The 23481-nt window shown below is 35.1% G+C and overlaps 1 protein-coding gene across 2 annotated transcripts in view; it reads right to left on the bottom strand.

Annotated features, from left to right (window-relative positions):
- Positions 1 to 2479: 2479 nt before the first annotated feature.
- The window catches only part of LOC138314122 (ATP-dependent translocase ABCB1-like), a 66374-nt gene continuing 45372 nt past the window's right edge, over positions 2480 to 23481 (bottom strand). For both annotated transcript variants that reach the window (XM_069254300.1, XM_069254299.1), the window contains exons 20-30: positions 18193 to 18332; positions 17150 to 17320; positions 16845 to 16946; positions 13301 to 13378; positions 12786 to 12869; positions 12110 to 12555; positions 10258 to 10414; positions 9741 to 9938; positions 8445 to 8651; positions 7605 to 7751; positions 2480 to 7094 (exon numbers count right to left, since the gene is read on the bottom strand). In XM_069254300.1, coding sequence (XP_069110401.1) covers positions 6894 to 7094; positions 7605 to 7751; positions 8445 to 8651; positions 9741 to 9938; positions 10258 to 10414; positions 12110 to 12555; positions 12786 to 12869; positions 13301 to 13378; positions 16845 to 16946; positions 17150 to 17320; positions 18193 to 18332 — 1931 coding nt within the window. In that variant the 3' untranslated portion in view covers positions 2480 to 6893. The remainder of the gene's footprint in view (positions 7095 to 7604; positions 7752 to 8444; positions 8652 to 9740; positions 9939 to 10257; positions 10415 to 12109; positions 12556 to 12785; positions 12870 to 13300; positions 13379 to 16844; positions 16947 to 17149; positions 17321 to 18192; positions 18333 to 23481) is intronic.

Here is a 23481-nt window from a genome sequence, read left to right as displayed (position 1 = left end):
CCTTAACATATAGGAAATTAATTAGATATAGTGTCATGGTAGCCATCTTCGATTTGGGATCAACCAGAGATGTAACAATATTTTGTCGGGACCATGGCGGGATCATTTTATGCAAGTTTCAGCCAAATCGCACCGGTAGAACTTGAGAAGTTCAAAATGTGTTTTCAAGATGGTGGCTGTGGCGGCCATCTTGGATTTCAGATTGATCTGAAAAATAACAACACTTTGTTTGGATCATGTAAGGATCATTTCATGCAAGTTACAGCCAAATTGCATTGGTAGAACTTGAGAAGAAGTTCAAAATCTGTTTTCAAGATGGCGGCTGTGGCGGCCATCTTGGATTTCTGATCGACCCAAAAAATAACAACACTTTGTCGGGACCATGTCTGGATCATTTCTACAAGTTTCAGCTTAATCACACCAATAGAACTTGAGAAGAAGTTCAAAATGGCGGCTGTGGTGGCCATCTTCGATTTCTGATCGACCCAAAAAATAACAACACTTTGTCAGGACCTTGTCAGGATCATTTCATGCAAGTTTCAGCTAAATCGCACAGATAGAACTTGAGAAGAAGTTCAAAATGTGTTTTCAAGATGGCGGCCATCTTGGATTTCAAAAATGTGAAAAGTTAACACACGGCGGACGACGACGGACGAAACATGATGACTATAGGTTATCCTGACCCTTCGGGTCAGATGACCTAAAAACCAAGAATTTTAGTGCAATAATTTGGTTTTTTAACTGACATTTGGAATGTATCATTCATGTCTCTCTGTAGCAGGAGAGATGAAAACTTCACAAATCCCTGTATCAGAGATGAAAACGTCACAAATACTTGAAGGAGGAGAGATAAAAACTTCACAAATCTCTGTAGCAGGAGAGATGAAAACTTCACAAATCTCTCCAGCAGGAGAATAATAAAAACTTCACAAATCTCAAGCAGGAACTATTTCAAATCCCCATACCTCTGATGAGTATAATAAAACTGTCATTACAAGTGAAATCAATATTTTCAGTTTAAGATGAACAGGAAGAGATACATTTCTTTATTTCTTATATAAAGCAGCAAACACGATTTAATTGTTTGTTCAGCAGGTTTTTTCCCTTTCTTTAAAAACGCTACCATTAACATTATTTTTCTGTACCTTGATATGTAAACAATTCTTATAAAATCTAATTCATCTGTATTTCATAACATCAACTGGTGTTGTTGTACCTTTTATCTTTCTGATATTAAGTTCTAATTTCCATGTTATGCAATATTGTTAAAATTCATGTAAACACTTGTTGTAGACCATCAGATATCATAACAGTGTTATTGGCAAATAATATGATAAAAAGTTTGGGATACATTCCAATATCATATACCGTAAAAACTGGTTTATAATTTTGCGCACTGGTAATTTTTAGGGCTGAAAATGCTTAAAAAAAATCTACTATCAGTCAGCAGAGACAAGAGATCCCAGAGGAATCTTGGTGCCCACCAAAGAATGATCTATGTCTGACAAAGGAAAGAGGGATCTTTTCTCTGCTTTTCAAACATTTACTACATATTACTACATATAAAATTTAAGAAAGATCCTTTGAGTACTTTCTGAGATATATAACAGTAACAAACTTCAATTATCTAAAAACAAGATGGCTACCTGTCAGCCATCTTTTTAACCGATCAGTCCGAATATGCAATATGCACAACTAAGGTCCTAGGGGAACTTGCATAAAAAATTTGAGACATTAAAATTCAGCACTTTATGAGAAAAGTGGTAACAAGCTTCAACTATCAAAATCCAAGATGACGGCCTCAAAATGCAATATGCACAACTAGACCCCTAAGGGAACTTTCTGAGAAATAGCTGTAAAAAACTTCAATTGTCAAAATCCAAGATGGCGTCCTGTCGGCCATCTTGTTCACTGAACGGTACCACAATGCAATATGCATAACCAGGGACCTAGGGGAACCTGCACCTGAAATTTGAGACAGATCCCCTCAGTACTTTCTGAGAAATAGTGTTAACAATTTTTAACTATCAAAATCCAAGATGTTGGCCATCTTGTTGACCGATTGGTCCCAAAATGCAATATGTGCAACTAGACCCCTAGGGGAACCTACAAGTGAAATTTGAGAGAGATCCTTTCCGTACTTTCTGAGAAATAGCGGTAACAAACTTACTATCAAAATCCAAGATGGCTGCCTGGCGGCCATTTTGTTGACTGATTGGTACCAAAATGCAATATGCACAACTAGGGCCCGAGGGGAACCTACATATGAAATTTGAGAAAAATCCCTTTAGTATTTTCTGAGAAATAACAGTAAAAAGAATTGTTAACGGACAGAAAGATGGACCAAGGACCACGGACGAAAAGCGATTTGAATAGCCCACCATCTGATAATTGTGGGCTAATAAAAACTTCACAATCTCTGTAGCAGGAGAGATAAAAACCTCACAATCTCTGCAGCAGGAGAGATAAAACAGTAAACTTGTGTTATGGTGTATACAATGCTTTATTATGATAATGATAAAATAATCACAACAATAAACAGAGACCTGGATTTTACAATACCAAGATCAAATAATCATCATCACTATATAAACTTATAAGCAATATATAAGTATTTGTGTACTGGTAAAAAACATTTTGATTTTTCTATATCTGTATTAACAAACTCTTCCGACAAGGATATATATACACTGTGCATCAGACATATTCACAAATCTAAATTCAAACATTTCCAAGCACTCCTGGATTGTGAAATTTAGTAAGTTGATACAGCTTCGTTTTGCTATTTTATTTCATCGTGATTTTTATTTGTTCATTTAGACTTTAATTGAATGCCATTGTTGGTTGGTGTTTTGAAGAGAATGGCAAGAACCAGCCACATTATTGTACAATCACCTGTATGATAAAATAAAACGTAAAGACACATTCGAATGATAAATTCCCTGAATGACTGAAATAAAATAACAAAAAAGACCTTAGAAATATACAGTTATACATTTATATTCTGAGAGTAAAATGATGAATCTAAAGTGTTATATAAACAGGGTATAGTAGCAGCAGTCTCGCAAGGATGGTCTTAATGTCCTAATACACAATAATGTAACTAAGGGTTTCCTCACCTCTAACTCAATTAATGGTCCACCATCAAAACACTTGTAAATACTTCAGTTATTAGACTGTAAATATAGAGACTCTGGAAAAGGTATAAGGGCCAGTTATATATCAACTTTTATTATAGTTGCATAGTGCATATATATGTAGATATGTAAAATGTTTTCAAAACATCTCTGAGTAACAATTAACATATAAAATATATACACTTCTACCTGATTGAAATGTAAAATACAGATATGTCCAGTAAAGGATAAAACTATATAAATCCTTAGATTAAACCAAGGCAACAGTGTTTTGGACAGATATTCGAAAAACGTGAAAAGATGAAGTGATAGTGAAATAGTAAAAAAAAAAAAAAAAATGAATGTTGTGTCTATTACAAAGATATATACATTAATATGATTATATTCAGGATCAAGTACTGTCAAAACAAGATCTTTATGATAAAATTGTCATTCTAGATTGTTAATTCGCTATATCAGTGTAAAGCCAAATAAAACTTTTATAATCAATACAGTCAGTAAAATTCTAAAATTATAGAACAAACAATTAAATCCGAATTTGTTGGATGATGGAGAATTGTGTGATTTGACAGTCAATCTTAGGTGGGACGTTTATGTAGTTGTTTGAAGCTGTCTATTTCACATTTAACATGCCAGATGCCTGTTGCAGTAAGTGTTCTGTGTGTTGCTCATGCAATGACACCTGCATATAAGACTGTATAATACAGGTGATAACCTCTGTACAACATCTAATCACTTAACAATCAACTGATTACTTTTTTAAACAAGAGGCCAATGGCCTCGTAGCACGATGGTCCAGTTAATTAATGTTCAATGATTGGTTTTGACTAATATTCTTTATTAACACTTACATGCACTGTTTAAACTAATAATTAATTAGGACAATTCAAATGACCTCTGGTATTTAATTGTTATCAATGTTGGTATTAAAACAATCATAAAATTCTTTCAAGACAGATGTCATTCATCAAATGTTAAGTTATATATAGATCAACAGTTTTATAAAAAAAAATTGATTTGTGCAGAACAGTTTTTTTTTTCTGAGCAGGATTTTAGTGTGAGCGTATGCAGAAGCAGCATCTTCTTAGTAAGAATATTGTTGGGACCAATTCAAATAGCATCAACTTAACTTTAATATTAGAAAATTTAATAAAATTCAAAATTTAACAATGCTGTTTATTCAAATTTATCAGAATATTGTTATATGATAAAAAAATAATTGGGGAAACTTTTTCCTGTATGATTGCTTATCGGTATCACACATGTACAACTGTGTACTTTTAAAAGATACCTGCTGGAGGAGGGCTTAATTCATTATAGGTGACAAAAAAAATCAAAGATGTTTGGCTGTCCTGGTTATAAGAGGTAAACTGAATTTGTTTCAATACGTTGAAATTAATTACTTATCTTTTATCTCATATTCTTCAACACAATATAAAATTCACAATTAAGATAACAATGTACAAGTTGTATTGGTTGGGTCTCGGCCCAACGTGTCCAGGGAATATAGATTATCCAACACAGGTAATTATGATGTCATGACACTTTGAGTAACATATTTAAGAATAGAAAAATAATGAATATTTCTTAATTGCCTTAATCTTTTCTTAAACTATATTTCTTTTGTGTGAAGTGGTACCGTCGGCCATATAATTTCCCATAATGCATTGTGTTTCTCATTTAAATATATATTACTATAGACAAAGAAGGAATGAAATATATTTTAATTCCTCAAAATAGAGTTTATGTCTGTTTGTCGCCAAGTTTTATCAGTTCCGTCCTTATCTATAACTACATGTCTCTGCCAAATTTCATTGCTGTTAATGATATATAACTTGAGATATCCTGTTCACAAGGTGATTTTCAAAACTAGGGGGTATGCTATAAGCTACAATGGAAGTGACTTTCTTATACAAACTCACAAAACCATATATTTTTTCCCAACAACACAACTTGTATCAATCCGTTAGAAAACAGAAATGAACACATTTTGCTAATAATGAAGATATATTTCTTGCATCGAGCATTAATAATTTTTCAAGATTGTCTTGTGCAGCAGAATGAAAAAAAGATAAACTACACAATATCATTTTTTTACCAAATGCTTCATATGATAGAAACAATCATAATAAAACAGGAATCATTTCTACAATAACAAAAAAAGAATTTAAAAAAAAATGTCAAAATACCTGTAAGTAAACTGAGCAAGTCTCAAGTTTGATAAAAATGTGATTTTTTCTAATTTCAAAATGAAACTTGTAAAGGGATTGAAGATGATCTGCACATTTTGTTTCTAATAGTTATGTAGAACGAGAACAGTAAAATGCAGTAATGGCCTTAAAAATATAAAAATAGTCTATAAGTTTCCTCATTTTTAAAAAAAGAAAGAATGAATCAGTTAACACATCCCTAACCGTAACTCTCTATCCAGCCAGACAATCACAGCTGCAGCGCGGAGTGATAATACAGATAATATCTAGTAATACACAAATAATACACAGATAATATCTAGATATCTATAGTTATCATACACAAGGGAAAAAAATCTTTACATAAACATAATGATATCACAGGTCGTCTTAACAAATATTCTAAAAATCAAACTATACCGGTATATTGTGTGTATTTACAATAAAAAAGCAGGCCATTTTTAATATAGATCAGATTCATGTTTGTGACAGTAGTGTTAAGCTGTCAGAATAATAATTGTTTATAATTTAGGTAATTAAACACTAAACAAAGTCTGGAAATATTTTCTGAATAAATCAAAACATTTTCTTTTGAACCTCACTTTCTGTCATGGTTCTTTAATCACAAGGATTAAGTACTTTTTATGTATGATTACCCGTGTTTTAGCAATTTTCCACAATTGTGAAATAAAATAATATAAACTGTTGGCCCAGTAACACTTTCCTCACAACAGTGAAGCAATTTTGTCAATCCTTCTTCACAACCTCAACAGCGCTTCCATTCACACAGTAACATCCCCATCTATAAACACTTAAATAGATTTGGTTCTCTAGCAGAAATACATTTTATATATCTTAATATAAACAACAAGATTATTTTAATAGCTACATTTAAGTTTCATGGTTTTATATCATTATGCAAAAAGAAACATTTTAATATGAATATTAACGTTGGTCAAAACTTGATGACACGAAGAAGCATTTTTTTTTGTTTAAAAAAAGTTGTTGCATTTGTTTCCTTCATGTTACAATGAATTTTGCATACTCTGCCAGAATTTCACTTTGGCGATACAGTAAAACACGTTTATAACGAACATGCTTACAAGAAATTCATAACTTATAACGTAGTAATTGTCATTCCCGTTAGAATTCCTATACAATGTCTACAATATGTGTATAATATATGCCTATAACGAAGGTATTTTGCTGGTCCCCAGAGGTTCATTATAACTGTGTTCTACTGTACCACTATACCACAATTCAGCGCTAGTTGCACCCCAATAACATCTACCAGCTAGTTTTCACTATGAATCTGTCCTTACTAGATTCCATTATAAATATTTCCTAGCTAGTTTTCACAATAATGTGTCCTTTTTGCACCAATCAATGTAATACACAAAATCATGATACAAAAGCAAACAGAGATACATTTTGACAATTGGAGCAAGCACAGATTCCTTATCATTTTGATCCACTTTCACAACTTTACAGCCACATGTATGAGACAAAGGCGTATGAAGCACTTGGGACTGTTGTGTCATTTAGAAACACTGTACTTATACTAATTTTACTTTTTGCGAGCTTGTGCTGACTGGAGTTTGTAGTAAATTCCTTGTTTAGACATTAAGTCACTGTGTCGTCCCTCTTCTACAACCTCGCCGTGTTTGATGACACAGATTTTGTTAGCGTTCTGGATTGTGGACAGACGATGTGCAATCACAATACACGTCCTTCCTTCTCTGGCCTTGTCCAGGGCTTCTTGAACAACCTGAAAATAACACCAGAAATCTTCAATACATCACATTAATACATAATGCAGTAAAGGGACAATTCAGTGAGGCTAATTCTGTTACATAACCAAGAAGCAAAATATGATATAAAAGTATTATTCTACATTCCTTATGAAACATGAAACAAGAAATATTGGCAAATTCTACAACATTGTTTAGTATTTTGATTGATACCGTTGAAATTGTGATCAATATGATTAAGCAGGTACAACAGATAACCTATAAACATTTATAATACATTAATTTGAACTCTTGTATTTGTAAGACCAGAAAGATAAAAATACCCCACATATCTGAGCAAGACTGACAGGAGTTGATGGTACCAACCAATACATGGTTTAAGTACTTGTTTAGTTTATCCTCATGAAAATTTACTGTTTAACATTAGTGAGGTCTATTGTTGCAGCTAGTAGGCTAATCCAGAGCTAATGTTGATTAAAATAATATGTCAGTTTTCAGTATAAGTTAATTAGTCCGAGTTATATTACCTTCTCACTCTCTGTATCGAGGGCAGACGTTGCCTCGTCCAACAGCAAGATTTTGGGATTTCTGACCAAGGCCCGAGCGATGGCCACTCGTTGTTTCTGTCCACCACTGAGTTGCGTCCCTTTGTCTCCGACACTTGTATCGTATCCCTGTTCCTCGACTTGTATCGTATCCCTGTTCATAGAAGATGAGGTGCAAACTATAAGGTCTGTCAGGAATGAATGCTTACACTTATAACTAATGAATTCCCTCAAACATCAATTTTATTACGCAATATTTACATTTTGCCACTGCAACTCCCATTACACTATTGCTAATCGTGATCTGCATTATGAGCCAATAAATGCAGCCTAGACTTGGTGTAGTAATATCTACATAAATGAATGTGGGTCTTGTTTACTGACAACATGTTAGTCTGTGCGGGAAAAATGACATCAATAGTCTGGATAATTGAAAGTGAACTGAAAAGCTATTGAAAAACATTGAAATTTTGTTATCTTTTCAATTTTTTATAGGGACTATTTTTGAGGCTGTTGAGGTTAAATGGTTGAAGCGGGAATTTCAAATGTTCACTCGCATCTTACTTATGTTTTACTTTGAACTAGAAAGTAAAATGTAAATATAACAATAAAAGGATTGTTAGATTGCATTTATATCTCCAATAAATGCAATCTAACAATCCTTTAATTGTTAATTAAAATAGGACTGTATAAAAATTAATGCATCTAAAGTCATAAGTTGTTGTTGATGAAAACAAACTTTACTGGAAATTTACTTGAATTGAAATACCTAAGTCGCACTCGAAAGAAGTTGATTTTCAGTAAGCGAGAGGTCTATCTTACATCGGGTAATGATGAAATAAATTCATGGATATTTGCATTCCTGGCAGCAGCAATGATCTCGTCCATTGGTATATCTCTGGTGTTGTCTCCATAGGCGATGTTCTCTGCGATGCTACAGTCAAAGAGGATTGGCTCCTGGGACACAATACCGATCTGTTCACGTAGCCACTGTATATTCAGGTCCGGGATAGGATAGTGATCAATCAGCTATGTAGTGTAACAGGAATGGGAAAGTGATCAATTATCTGTGTAATGTAACGGGAATAGGAAAGTGATCAATTATCTGTGGAAAATATCATTTTTTAAGCTTAGGTCCTTAGAATGAAACCTGTATAACGTATCTACATTGGTATATAAGAAGTACATCCAATTTCCAGGAAAAAAAAAAAAAAAGGTGCTGATTGTCCTTTGGAAAATAAGGTTCTTACCACAGATCCTTCATCAGGATCATAGAACTTCTCTATAAACTGTACCTCACCAATACAATACATCAGGGATAGATAAAGAGGAAATCTTATTAGCTAGTCTCCCTCTTACAAACCATCCACTTACCACAGATCCTTCATCAGGATCATAGAACTTCTCTATAAACTGTACCTCACCAATACAATACATCAGGGATAGATAAAGAGGAAATCTTATTAGCTAGTCTCCCTCTTACAAACCATCCACTTACCACAGATCCTTCATCAGGATCATAGAACTTCTCTATAAACTGTACCTCACCAATACAATTCATCAGGGATAGATAAAGAGGAAATCTTATTAGCTAGTCTCCCTCTTACAAACCATCCACTTACCACAGATCTTTCATCAGGATCATAGAACTTCTCTATAAACTGTACCTCACCAATACAATACATCAGGGATAGATAAAGAGGAAATCTTATTAGCTAGTCTCCCTCTTACAAACCATCCACTTACCACAGATCCTTCATCAGGATCATAGAACTTCTCTATAAACTGTACCTCACCAATACAATACATCAGGGATAGATAAAGAGGAAATCTTATTAGCTAGTCTCCCTCTTACAAACCATCCACTTACCACAGATCCTTCATCAGGATCATAGAACTTCTCTATAAACTGTACCTCACCAATACAATACATCAGGGATAGATAAAGAGGAAATCTTATTAGCTAGTCTCCCTCTTACAAACCATCCACTTACCACAGATCCTTCATCAGGATCATAGAACTTCTCTATAAACTGTACCTCACCAATACAATACATCAGGGATAGATAAAGAGGAAATCTTATTAGCTAGTCTCCCTCTTACAAACCATCCACTTACCACAGATCCTTCATCAGGATCGTAGAACCTCTCTATAAGTTGGACTGTCGTACTTTTGCCACATCCACTGGCCCCTACAAGGGCGAGGGTCTCCCCTGGGGCTACACTAAGAGACAGTCCCTGCAGAACCTTGATGTCTGGACGAGTCGGGTAGTGGAATTTGGTGTTATTGAACGACACTGAACTAACATATTTTACCTGAAAAGTTAAAATTAAAATATTCTTGGAAATAAAGTTGCTATTTAAATGGGTTAAATTTATTTAGATTCCTAATGTGTAGAAATAACATAAAAAATTCAGCTTTGACATTACCCATTATTTACAAAAAAGGAAAGTCAATATCTGCTTGCATTTCTGCAGTTCAGTAGATATTCATAGTCAAATACAATTTATTTAGCCTGAAATTGTCAAAATATATTTTCAAAGAGGTACTTAACACATATATATGATAGAACTACCTTTGTCCTATTCATGTATTCTTTGATTATGAAATTTTAAATCAAGTTATGTTTCTTACTGGTTTCTGTCCGTCTTCAGACTCCCAATTTATTTTAGGTTCTTGGTCAAGGAGTTTGAAAATTGCAGCTGCAGACACTCCTGCTTTAGATGCATCTGGGGCAAATGCACTTGCTTGTCCAACAGCCATAGCTCCAAACACAATGGCAGAGAATACCCTGTGTAACATATATAAAATGTGAAAATAAGGACTAAATACTGACTCCACAGGTGATACAAGAGCATGGAATACCCTGTGTATTATCCATATAAAGTGAAAGTATGGACTAAATACAGGGAATATCTTGTGTATTATCTATATAAAATGAAAGTAAGTACTAAATACTGACTCCAAAGGAGATACAATAGCAGGAAATACCCTGTGTATTATCTATATAATGTGAAAATAAGTACTAAATACTGACTCCACAGGAGATACAATAGCAGGTAATACCCTCTGTATTATCTATATAATGTGAAAATAAGTACTAAATACTGACTCCACAGGAGATACAATAGCAGGGAATTCCCTGTGTATTATCTATATAATGTGAAAATAAGTACTAAATACTGACTCCACAGGAGATACAATAGCAGGGAATTCCCTGTGTATTATCTATATATTAAGTGAAAGTAAGGACTAAATACTGACTCCACAGGAGATACAATAGCAGGTAATACCCTGTGTATTATCTTTATAATGTGAAAATAAGTACTAAATACTGACTCCACAGGAGATACAATAGCAGGTAATACCCTGTGTATTATCTATATAATGTGAAAATAAGTAATAAATACTGACTCCACAGGAGATACAATAGCAGGTAATACCCTGTGTATTATCTTTATAATGTGAAAATAAGTACTAAATACTGACTCCACAGGAGATACAATAGCAGGGAATTCCCTGTGTATTATCTATATAAAGTGCAAGTAAGGACTAAATACTGACTCCACAGGAGATACAATAGCAGGTAATACCCTGTGTATTATCTATATAATGTGAAAATAAGTACTAAATACTGACTCCACAGGAGATACAATAGCAGGGAATTCCCTGTGTATTATCTATATATTAAGTGAAAGTAAGGACTAAATACTGACTCCACAGGAGATACAATAGCAGGTAATACCCTGTGTATTATCTATATAATGTGAAAATAAGTACTAAATACTGACTCCACAGGAGATACAATAGCAGGGAATTCCCTGTGTATTATCTATATATTAAGTGAAAGTAAGGACTAAATACTGACTCCACAGGAGATACAATAGCAGGGAATTCCCTGTGTATTATCTATATAATGTGAAAATAACTACTAAATTAAATACTGACTCCACAGGAGATACAATAGCAGGGAATTCCCTGTGTATTATCTATATAATGTGAAAATAAGTACTAAATACTGACTCCACAGGAGATACAATAGCAGGGAATTCCCTGTGTATTATCTATATATTAAGTGAAAGTAAGGACTAAATACTGACTCCACAGGAGATACAATAGCAGGGAATTCCCTGTGTATTATCTATATATTAAGTGAAAGTAAGGACTAAATACTGACTCCACAGGAGATACAATAGCAGGGAATTCCCTGTGTATTATCTATATATTAAGTGAAAGTAAGGACTAAATACTGACTCCACAGGAGATACAATAGCAGGGAATACCTTGTGTATTATCTATATAAAGTGAAAGTAAGGACTTGCTGGCTCAATAGAAATATGAACTTGTTTTTCATCCTAAATAAAAGTACACATCTCACATAGGTGATTCATATCATCATCATTTCAAAGCAAAATCCTTGACAACATTGATAGTAACTATATGTGATATTATTACAATAACAGAACAAATCCTGTATCTCACTTACTTGAACACATCGACAAATGACATTTCATTCTCCCTTATTAGGTAGGCTCCAAAGTAAAAGGCGGCTGCGTAAGCAAAGAAAAGCACAGCCTGTGACACTGAGAAGGCTAGCCCTACCAGGTGAACCTTTTTCAGAGCAGCTTTGTAGGGCACCTCCAGATCAGCGACGTACAACTTCAGAAATCTTGGCTCCTTAGACAAGCTTGCCACCGTTCGGATGTTTTCTATTGCTTCTGTGGCAACTTTCCCAGCATCTTCCAAAGCCTCTTTATTCTGTCCAGCTACCCCAGTCAGCATCTTCATTTCCAACATCCCAGCGACAGCGATGATCGGCAGGAAGGCAAAGATGACCAGAGTAAGCTTCCAGCCATAGATAAATGCTATGACAATGGCTGTCCCCATGTTAGCCAAGGCCTGGAAAAAGCTACCAATTCGGGCTCCTGCAGCCTGAAGTAAACAATCGGAATCACTCATCACTTAAATTTTGATAATAAACTGTTCCAGCACCTAGATTTGATAAATTATTACAATATGACAACAGTATCTATGACACATACAATAACTTTCTTTTATACCCACTATTTTTCCGATCATTATCAAACTGTAGATCTAAAGATAATTATATAACTTTGATCGCCAGTTGACTGGTCATTTTTAACATTTTCATGTTAACTTACCCCATGGACCTGTGATGCATCTGTAGCTAGTCTTGTTGTTAAGGCTCCAGTACTATTTTTGTGATCATCAAACCAGGAAATGTCCTGTATAAACATATGATAAATTAAACATATCAGCCAGGTTTGACTTCTTCTTTATGATAGGTTTTTTTTTTACCTTTATAAACATAGGTATCTTTAAGTTTCAAAAAGGCATTATTGACATGCACAATGGTATAAACCAAGTTTGAAGTAGAAACTTCTGACTTCTGATATTGAGTCAATGTTAGAAGACTTGAATTCACTGCACTTTATCTAACTAATATACACCCCTGAAATTTCATAATAGACTGGTCTAGCCTTTGATTTTGAATAGTCTAAATGAGTTAAAGGTGATTCAGGTACTACATGATTAATCATGAGCATTTTTAAAATCACCTTGACAAGAATGACTGAATGATTCACATTGGTTTTAAAGTTGACATCGATAAGAAAACCAGTGATTTCAAACCAATCTGATACTCAATAATGTATACCTGTCTCAACATAGCCCTAAAAACCATCTGTCGGATCCTTAATGTCAAACATTCTCCAGATTTTCCAAATAAGTAAGCCTGAAAGTAAATCATCTATTTTAATACACTGTATAAAAACATAGTTCTTAAACTCTACAATTTGAAATATTCTACCTTTCATTTAGAAAGGACATCGAAGAATCTAGAGCAGTTAGAGCAAAATTCTGACACACATTCTCTAGGTCAGTAAGGTTATTATATAATATTTGTAACACAACTAGTTTCAGTGTTTGTAATACTTTGAAAATTACCGTCAACATCGTTAGAATTACCGTAAATGACCAACAAATAAAGGGCTAGCTAGGAGTAAATATGTATGAGAGAGTTACAGTGGAACCTCCCGAAACCGAACCTTCTCAAAACCGATCACCTCTAGAAACCGAACATGGATGTCATGTACGGAATGAATTCCTCTTTATTAATAGTATATAAAACTTCCCAAAACCGATCCCTCCCAATTCCGGCCTTACCTGAGCGACACCGATAGATTGCAATGAGGTCTGACCAACCGACCGTGAAATACACACGTACCTGTACCATAGTTGTCGCATGCCATGTCCTGGGGCATGTATACAGATGTGAAGGCTACAGGTACACGGTAATTATACCCGAAATAGTGATGAAATTATTTAATCATGTCTATTGTTTAGATATTTAACGAAAGTCTACGGGTGTATCTCTGAACGCCAACATTTTGGATTTACCTGTGGGGCAGTTTGTTGTGACAGTGGTTATAGTCTTTTTCCTAAAAGCAGACCCAATGCCAACAGGTAAATTTACCTGTAAAAGTTACCAGTGTTGATATCTAAATGTATATTGATTAATTTTTATTTCAACAAGTGTTCATATTTAATATCAGATACATATATACATAATATATGTTTCTGTTAATAGCTATGAAAATATAAAAAGTAGAATCTATGAATGAAATTAAATTAAATTCACAATGATTTTATTTCAAGAATTTTAAAGATTTCCTTGATATATCTAAAATCTCTGGTATAAATCTTGTTAGATTTTCAATAGATTGATACTAAAATCAAGCAAAATTCTTTGAAACTTATTTCACATGGAAGTAACTTTCCCATTCAGTAATATCAAAGAAAAAAATCCAATAAAGAATTATCCTATTTCAACTTAGTGTATCACTAATTTGGTTAAAAGTTTGAAATAATACAAGCCTTTTGCCTGTTGAAACGTGATATATTTCAACAAGGTCTTCCATATATGTCTGTTAAGTGACCTTATATACATATATAGTACATGTACATGTAACATCTGCATTAATTACCTACAAAAGAGTAAGTGAATTTATGTCAAATATGATTTCCAAATTTTAAAAATGAATTACTTGTACTTGACTGACCTTTTTAAGTTAACAGAACATACAATATATTTTGAAAGTTGCATTAGGATGCATCATTTATCATAACTATATAATTTTCCTGCTTTCTTATCCTAAGATGATATTTCTAGATCAGCGTGATGTTACATTATAATGTAAATGTATATCATTATAGCAAAAGAGCACCCATAATTAAACTGTTGTCCGTTAACAGCGCAGTAAAATGATATATTTTTGTGCATGTTAGAAATAACATATAAATTTCTTTCCTATGGTTGATTTTCCGCAAACATTATTACTACATTGTAGATACAAATTGGTATATGTACTATAATAGTAATCTTTAAACAGAAAAAAATAGAAAACTGTTAATTTGGTATTCTGAGCACTAAAAGTTTGCAACATTTTGAGAATTACAAGACCTACAACATTTCGACTTGAAATAATTTTGCCAGTATTGCAACATTAACATCTATAATATGTATTAAAATGAATATGGTTAAGACCCTAAGTAACAGTCTCCAATCTCATTTCATTTAGTATTTTTATATTATTAAGTGACTTCTAAAAATATTTTGTATCTAAAAAACATATAGAGCATTAAAAACCAATGATATATTATTACCAATGTTTATAAAACATCATATATGTGTGTTTGTGTCGGCTTCAATAGATTACCAACTTAAACTATAATCAACAGGTCAAAATTTCCGACAATATTAATTTAAACTTTTATGATATTGTTTTTCTCCACTCCACTTTCTAACCAAATACTTCAAGGTGTACGTCTATGCGATAAAAGAAATCATGCGCAACTATGCACGGTCACAAGAAATGAAAGTTGGCTAAGAATGTAGCCCTACGAGAACTCCTATGTCAATACAGAATACTGTTACATTAGAATATACACTGATCAAGAAACCTGTTTTTCTGATAAAATTGAGATATGATTTGTAAAAACATATTTCACCTGGAACTCAAAATGCATCGTTCTTAATAATCCACATGTAGCTCCATATTAATTCTTAGCATTTGCAATATTTATGATTTTATGTATATTAAAGCACAGATTATCTTTAATTAATAATTTACATTGTAATTGTACGGAATACATTGAAGGAATTATTTTCCAAAACCCACCAATGTTACCTATGATACTGATTGAAATACAGGTAAATCTGTGGTGACTTTACAGGTGAAATTAAAGACAGCTTATATGAAACAGTATATAATTGCCTTCCTATTGTTTCCTAAAACAACACCTACCTATTGTTGATAAATATGTTGGCGTTCAGAGAACACCCCAAGTCTACCACGTGCACGCGGTTTGTTAACTGTATGAAAACAAGCAGAGCTAGTAATAAAGAGATAGTTTCGTATTCAAATCACACGGGTTTTTTTTTTATTTACATATGTCGTATATTATCTGATGAAGAAGCCGAAGCCATGTATTGTTTTAGAAAATGACTATGTCATATAATGACCGGCATCGACTGATCATCGTGTAATTAGACCATATAATTTGATTCTTGACGTAACCGGAAGCGATCGGCCGTATGTAGGTTAGTGCAGACGAGAACATCCATAAGAACATTCACGCAACTAACTAACTAAACTACGTTTATAAGCGGTAACAGAATCAAGATTGTTGTAATCCATTCCTTTTAAACGTATGATTCTCTCTTTTGTGATAACATTCACATTAACAATCAATATCGGTCGGTTTTAACGAACACTAGGCATACATGCGGTACACTAGTGTAAAAAACGACTTCCGATCGATTAAATTCGGATCGTAATGAACGGTATTCGGTTCACTTCTCCAAACCGAACCCTCTCTAAACCGACCGAAATTATGTGCACCGACCATGATCGGTTTCGGGAGGTTCCACTGTACAAGATAGAACTGTTATCTTATATATCTATCACCATATATCAGGATTGTAAAGAGAAGACAACAATATCATAGAAAATATCTACGATATCACCATCAACTTTCACCCATCATATGCTAGTTGATTCGGAAAATTAAACTGACATGGTACTGACAAGTTGACATCATAGTAAACAATGTTTAAAAAGCTCTCCCCAAAATATCTGTTAAATTAGCTAGTGTTTACAAAATAGAATCACTTTACTAATCTTGGTAATACTTTATACCTGTCCTAACATAGCGAAGAAACTTCCAGCACCAATGCCAACCAGTATCAGAGAATACATAGCCACATTTTTTTTCTGTGTCTCTTCGTCTTCAGCAAATACCTGGAAACAGAAGCTATGTGTTAAGTATTAACACACAGGAAAATAGACTGACGCACCAATTTTGCATAAAAATAAGTTTTTTTTCTGATTTTTTTCCCAATATAATTCAGTGGTCTATACCTAAAGAGCCTATGAATTGTACTATAAAAATAAAAGCCTTAACGCACTTGTTTATCAAAAAGAATCAACTTGAAGGAACTTACACCAATGACTTCTGCAAAGATAACCGCGAAAGCTGGTTGTACGCCACCATTCAAAATGGAACAAAATGTGCCAAATAAGATCAAGGGCCATTCAGGGGAGTTCAGACGGATTATACGAGAAAATGGAGCCGATTCTTCCTTCTCTTCCTTCTTCTTCTTCTTCTTCTTTCCCTGCAATAAAATTTTGTATGATCAATACTAGTGTACAGTTTGAGTAAGAAAGATGTGCTGGATTGTCCCAAGGAAACATAGAATTTGTGACCTTGACATCAGAGCTTCAAACCTAACAAGAGTCCAAGGGCTTTAACGCTCATCTGACTACCTTGGCAACAGTAGTATTGGAAATTAATTAGATATGGTGTCATGGTAGCCATTTGTAATTTGGGATCAACTTGAAATGTATACTTTGTCAGAAGCATATAAGGATTATTTCAGGCAAGTTTCGGCCAAATCACACCGGCAGAACTTAGAAGAAGTCCAAAATGTGAAAGGTTTACGCATGGAAGACGACGACTGGCGAAACATTTTGTGACCTTGACATCAAAGCTTCAAACCTAACAAGAGGTCCAAGGGATTATTTCAGGCAAGTTTCAGACAAATCACACAGGGGGAACTTAGAAGAAGTCCAAAATGTGAAAAGTTTACCCACAACATTTTTGGTTTTATTAGTTTAGCGTCCTATTAAAAGCCAGGGTCATGTAAGGACATGCCAGGTTTATTGGTGGAGAAAAGCTGGAGTTCCTGGTGAAAAACCACTGACCAGCGGTCAGTACCTGGCAACTGCCCCACATGGGATTCAAACTCACATCCCAGAGGTGGAGGGCTTGTGGTAAAATGTCAGGACATATTAACCACTCGACCACCGCGGTCCCTTTACGCAGAGCAGACGTCGGCAGGTGAACCATGATGACTATAGGTCATTCTGACCCTTTTTCCTCTTCCTAAATTTGCTCTGTCTTCCATCAAGATTTTTGTTGATAATTTTCATATTAAGACTTGTCTTTGAAAACATTTTGTTTATTTCATATAAACATGGTCCAAACCTTTAAATCTCCTGTCTCTTCCACCTCATCCTCAGTTGCACTTCCTACATCCGATGTGGTAGACATCAGTCGCTTCAGTTTCCCATGACTTGGGGTAGGTTTCTTACCATCATCTACATAGGCTGCAATAATCTCTTCCTCTATAATAAAACAAATACCAACAAGATCAATTACAACAATGTGCTATGGATTATCATATTCAGGGATATTGCTTAAAGTTTTGTAAAAAGCAAATTGCAATTTACAGCAATCGCTCAACCTGCTGATATAAGTAATCCTAAGTTAAATTCTTATTTTATGAAGTTTTGAATTCATCAACATAGTTCGAATGCCAATTGCCCATTTCCTATAATTTATATAGGGTGAACGAGCTCCAGCGTTTATCAGCTAAATGCCTATATATATAAAGACGATAAAAAAGCAGAATAATTTGGACAACTTGAATGTATACTCGGATAACTTGGAAGAAAATTAACGTTTATGCTGACAACTTTTGCAGGAAAACAAGATTCAACAACAATTGGTGAAAGAGAAAGATTTGATTGACAATTGTGCCCTCCATCGTTTTACATATCACCATTGTGATAACAGGAATCTGATGTAAAGATTGAATTGTTAATAACAGGAATCTTCAAGGTGAAGTTAAATTAGTTAGCAAAAAGAATATTTGAGACAAGTTTGAACAGTTCAGAAATGTGACTGATGTTGAGTAACAATAGTGACAAATAAGATTATGAGATTTTCATAAGTTAGAAAATGCAAAATATTTATCTGTATTTTATCAACGCATCCCGTCTCCAGCCCTCAAAATTCTTATTTTATCAAAATAAACAGGAATTAATAAGACAAATGACTTTCAAGTTCATAGTTCAAAGTAAAAGACAATTGGGGAGATATTTCAGGTAGTTTGGGTATTCAAAATTCTGAAGTTATAGGCAGCTGTTATAAAATTGATAAAATTGATAATCATAACTTGAAAATACATTTGAAATACAAATTGGGTAGACATTTTACTATACCTTCTTCAAATAGCAAATCCAAATATCCAAAGTAAGTATGAAATGAGAGAAAAGTATGATAAATGTTGGTTAATACAAACTGTAGGATGCAGCAAACCATGTCTAATCTGACACCCTCTGTAAATGGACACATTTCTTAGTCGGTATTATACAACAGTATAGACAAGGTTTTGATGCGTGTCTGCTTTGGACAAGATGTCAGATTAGACATTGTTCTCCCTCACACCATTTGGCACATAAATATTTACATACATCAACAAACTCAGTAAAACATCAGAAAATTAGATTAAAAAAAAATACTTAATAATCAGAGTCTATAAAATTTTTTAGTAGTTGAAATAACGAAAACAATGAAATTTCGTACTTACATTATTATAAGATTTTTAATTAAATTTTTGAATATACCGATTAAACACATTATTTTCAGATAAGTCATAGAGACCTCTAAAAATCAGTATTTAATATTGAGCTTCAGTTATCAGAGACTGTTTTACTGAACAGATGTATGTGTGGGTACGGTCATTCACTGTGCTCAGCAGCAGGTGACTAATATACACTACAAACTCAGCTAGAGGTAAGTCAAAGTGGTGGACCATCTAGTCACAGACTCAGAGGTAAGTCACAGTTATGGACCATCTAGTCACACACTTGGAGGTAAGTCAAAGTGTTGGACCATCTAGTCACAGACTCAGAGGTAAGTCACAGTGGTGGACCATCTAGTCACAGACTCAGAGGTAAGTCACAGTAATGGACCATCTAGTCACAGACTCAGAGGTAAGTCACAGTAATGGACCATCTAGTCACAGACTCAGAGGTAAGTCACAGTGTTGGACCATCTAGTCATTGACTCAAAGGTAAGTCACAGTGTTGGACCATCTAGTCACAGACTTGGAGGTAAGTCACAGTGGTGGACCATCTAGTCACAGACTCAGAGGTACGTCACAGTGGTGGACCATCTAGACACAGACTCAGAGGTAAGTTACAGTGTTGGACCATCTAGTCACAGACTCAGAGGTAAGTCACATTTGTGGACCATCTAGTCACAGACTCAGAGGAAAGTCACAGTGGTGGACCATCTAGTCATAGACTCAGAGGTAAGTCACAGTGGTGGACCATCTAGTCACAGACTCAGAGGTAAGTCACAGTGGTGGACCATCTAGTCACAGACTCAGAGGTAAGTCACAGTGGTGGACCATCTAGTCACAGACTCAGAGGTAAGTCACAGTGGTGGACCATCTAGTCACAGACTCAGAGGTAAGTCACAGTGGTGGACCATCTAGACACAGACTCAGAGGTAAGTTACAGTGTTGGACCATCTAGTCACAGACTCAGAGGTAAGTCACAGTGGTGGACCATCTAGTCACAGACTCAGAGGTAAGTCACAGTAATGGACCATCTAGTCACAGACTCAGAGGTAAGTCACAGTGTTGGACCATCTAGTCATTGACTCAAAGGTAAGTCACAGTGTTGGACCATCTAGTCACAGACTTGGAGGTAAGTCACAGTGGTGGACCATCTAGTCACAGACTCAGAGGTAAGTCACAGTGGTGGACCATCTAGACACAGACTCAGAGGTAAGTCACAGTGGTGGACCATCTAGACACAGACTCAGAGGTAAGTTACAGTGTTGGACCATCTAGTCACAGACTCAGAGGTAAGTCACATTTGTGGACCATCTAGTCACAGACTCAGAGGAAAGTCACAGTGGTGGACCATCTAGTAATAGACTCAGAGGTAAGTCACAGTGGTGGACCATCTAGTCACAGACTCAGAGGTAAGTCACAGTGGTGGACCATCTAGTCACAGACTCAGAGGTAAGTCACAGTGGTGGACCATCTAGACACAGACTCAGAGGTAAGTCACAGTGGTGGACCATCTAGTCACAGACTCAGAGGTAAGTCACAGTGGTTGACCATCTAGTCACAGACTCAGAGGTAAGTCACATTTGTGGACCATCTAGTCACAGACTCAGAGGAAAGTCACAGTGGTGGACCATCTAGTAATAGACTCAGAGGTAAGTCACAGTGGTGGACCATCTAGTCACAGACTCAGGGGTAAGTCACAGTGGCGGACCATCTAGTCACAGACTCAGAGGTAAGTCACAGTGGTGGACCATCTAGTCACAGACTCAGAGGTAAGTCACAGTGGTGGACCATCTAGTCACAGACTCAGAGGTAAGTCACAGTGGTTGACCATCTAGTCACAGACTCAGAGGTAAGTCAAAGTGGTGGACCATCTAGTCACAGACTCAGAGGTAAGTTACCGTGGTGGACCATCTAGTCACAGACTCAGAGGTAAGTTACAGTGGTGGACCATCTAGTCACAGACTCAGAGGTAAGTCACAGTGGTGGACCATCTAGTCACAGACTCAGAGGTAAGTCACAGTGGTGAACCAATTTGTCACAGACTCAGGGGTAAGTCACAGTGGTGGACCATCTAGTCACAGACTCAGAGGTAAGTCACAGTGGTGGACCATCTAGTCACAGACTCAGAGGTAAGTCACAGTGGTGGACCATCTAGTCACAGACTCAGAGGTAAGTCACAGTGGTGGACCATCTAGTCACAGACTCAGAGGTAAGTCACAGTGGTGGACCATCTAGTCACAGACTCAGAGGTAAGTCACAGTGGTGGACCATCTAGTCACAGACTCAGAGGTAAGTCACAGTGGTGGACCATCTAGTCACAGACTCAGAGGTAAGTCACAGTGGTGGACCATCTAGTCACAGACTCAGAGGTAAGTCACAGTGGTGGACCATCTAGTCACAGACTCAGAGGTAAGTCACAGTGGTGGACCATCTAGTCACAGACTCAGAGGTAAGTCACAGTGGTGGGCCATCTAGTCACAGACTCAGAGGTAAGTCACAGTGGTGGACCATCTAGTCACAGACTTAGAGGTAAGTCACAGTGGTGGACCATCTAGTCACAGACTCAGAGGTAAGTCACAGTGGTGGGCCATCTAGTCACAGACTCAGAGGTAAGTCACAGTGGTGGACCATCTAGTCACAGACTCAGAGGTAAGTCACAGGGTGGACCATCTAGTCACAGATCATCTGGTAAGTCACATGCTGTTTTTCTATTTACAACTTCCACCAGGTAATCCACATAGAAAGCATGAAAAACAGTTCAATGGTAAATCAGTGGCACATACACATTTGTAACATAGAATATAAGCATGAAAGTTTTAGCAAGCCACCAAACCTGATTTGACTTGTACTTTTGTAATATGTCATAGACTGTGTAAATATGTAATGTCTTAGAACAGATTTGACTTGTAACTTTAGTGTAAATGTCATTAGAACCAGATTTGACTTGTAACTTTAGTGTAAATATGTCATTAGAACCAGATTTGACTTGTAACTTTAGTGTAAATGTCATTAGAACCAGATTTGACTTGTAACTTTAGTGTAAATGTCATTAGAACCAGATTTGACTTGTAACTTTAGTGTAAATATGTCATTAGAACCTGATTTGACTTGTAACTTTAGTGTAAATATGTCATTAGAACCAGATTTGACTTGTAACTTTAGTGTAAATGTCATTAGAACCAGATTTGACTTGTAACTTTAGTGTAAATGTCATTAGAACCAGATTTGACTTGTAACTTTAGTGTAAATATGTCATTAGAACCAGATTTGACTTGTAACTTTAGTGTAAATATGTCATTAGAACCAGATTTGACTTGTAACTTTAGTGTAAATATGTCATTAGAACCAGATTTGACTTGTAACTTTAGTGTAAAATGTCATTAGAACGATTTGACTTGTAACTTTAGTGTAAATGTCATTAGAACCAGATTTGACTTGTAACTTTAGTGTAAATATGTCATTAGAACCAGATTTGACTTGTAACTTTAGTGTAAATATGTCATTAGAACCAGATTTGACTTGTAACTTTAGTGTAAATATGTCATTAGAACCAGATTTGACTTGTAACTTTAGTGTAAATATGTCATTAGAACCTGATTTGACTTGTAACTTTAGTGTAAAAATGTCATTAGAACCAGATTTGACTTGTAACTTTAGTGTAAATATGTCATTAGAACCAGATTTGACTTGTAACTTTAGTGTAAATATGTCATTAGAACCAGATTTGACTTGTAACTTTAGTGTAAATATGTCATTAGAACCAGATTTGACTTGTAACTTTAGTGTAAATATGTCATTAGAACCAGATTTGACTTGTAACTTTAGTGTAAATATGTCATTAGAACCAGATTTGACTTGTAACTTTAGTGTAAATATGTCATTAGAAACAGATTTGACTTGTAACT

The sequence above is a fragment of the Argopecten irradians genome, chromosome 2 (genome assembly GCF_041381155.1).
Source record: "Argopecten irradians isolate NY chromosome 2, Ai_NY, whole genome shotgun sequence".
Classification (NCBI taxonomy): Eukaryota; Metazoa; Mollusca; class Bivalvia; order Pectinida; family Pectinidae; genus Argopecten; species Argopecten irradians.
The sequence above is the reverse complement of the archived record's forward strand: the minus strand, read 5'-3'. Positions and strand labels throughout refer to the sequence as shown.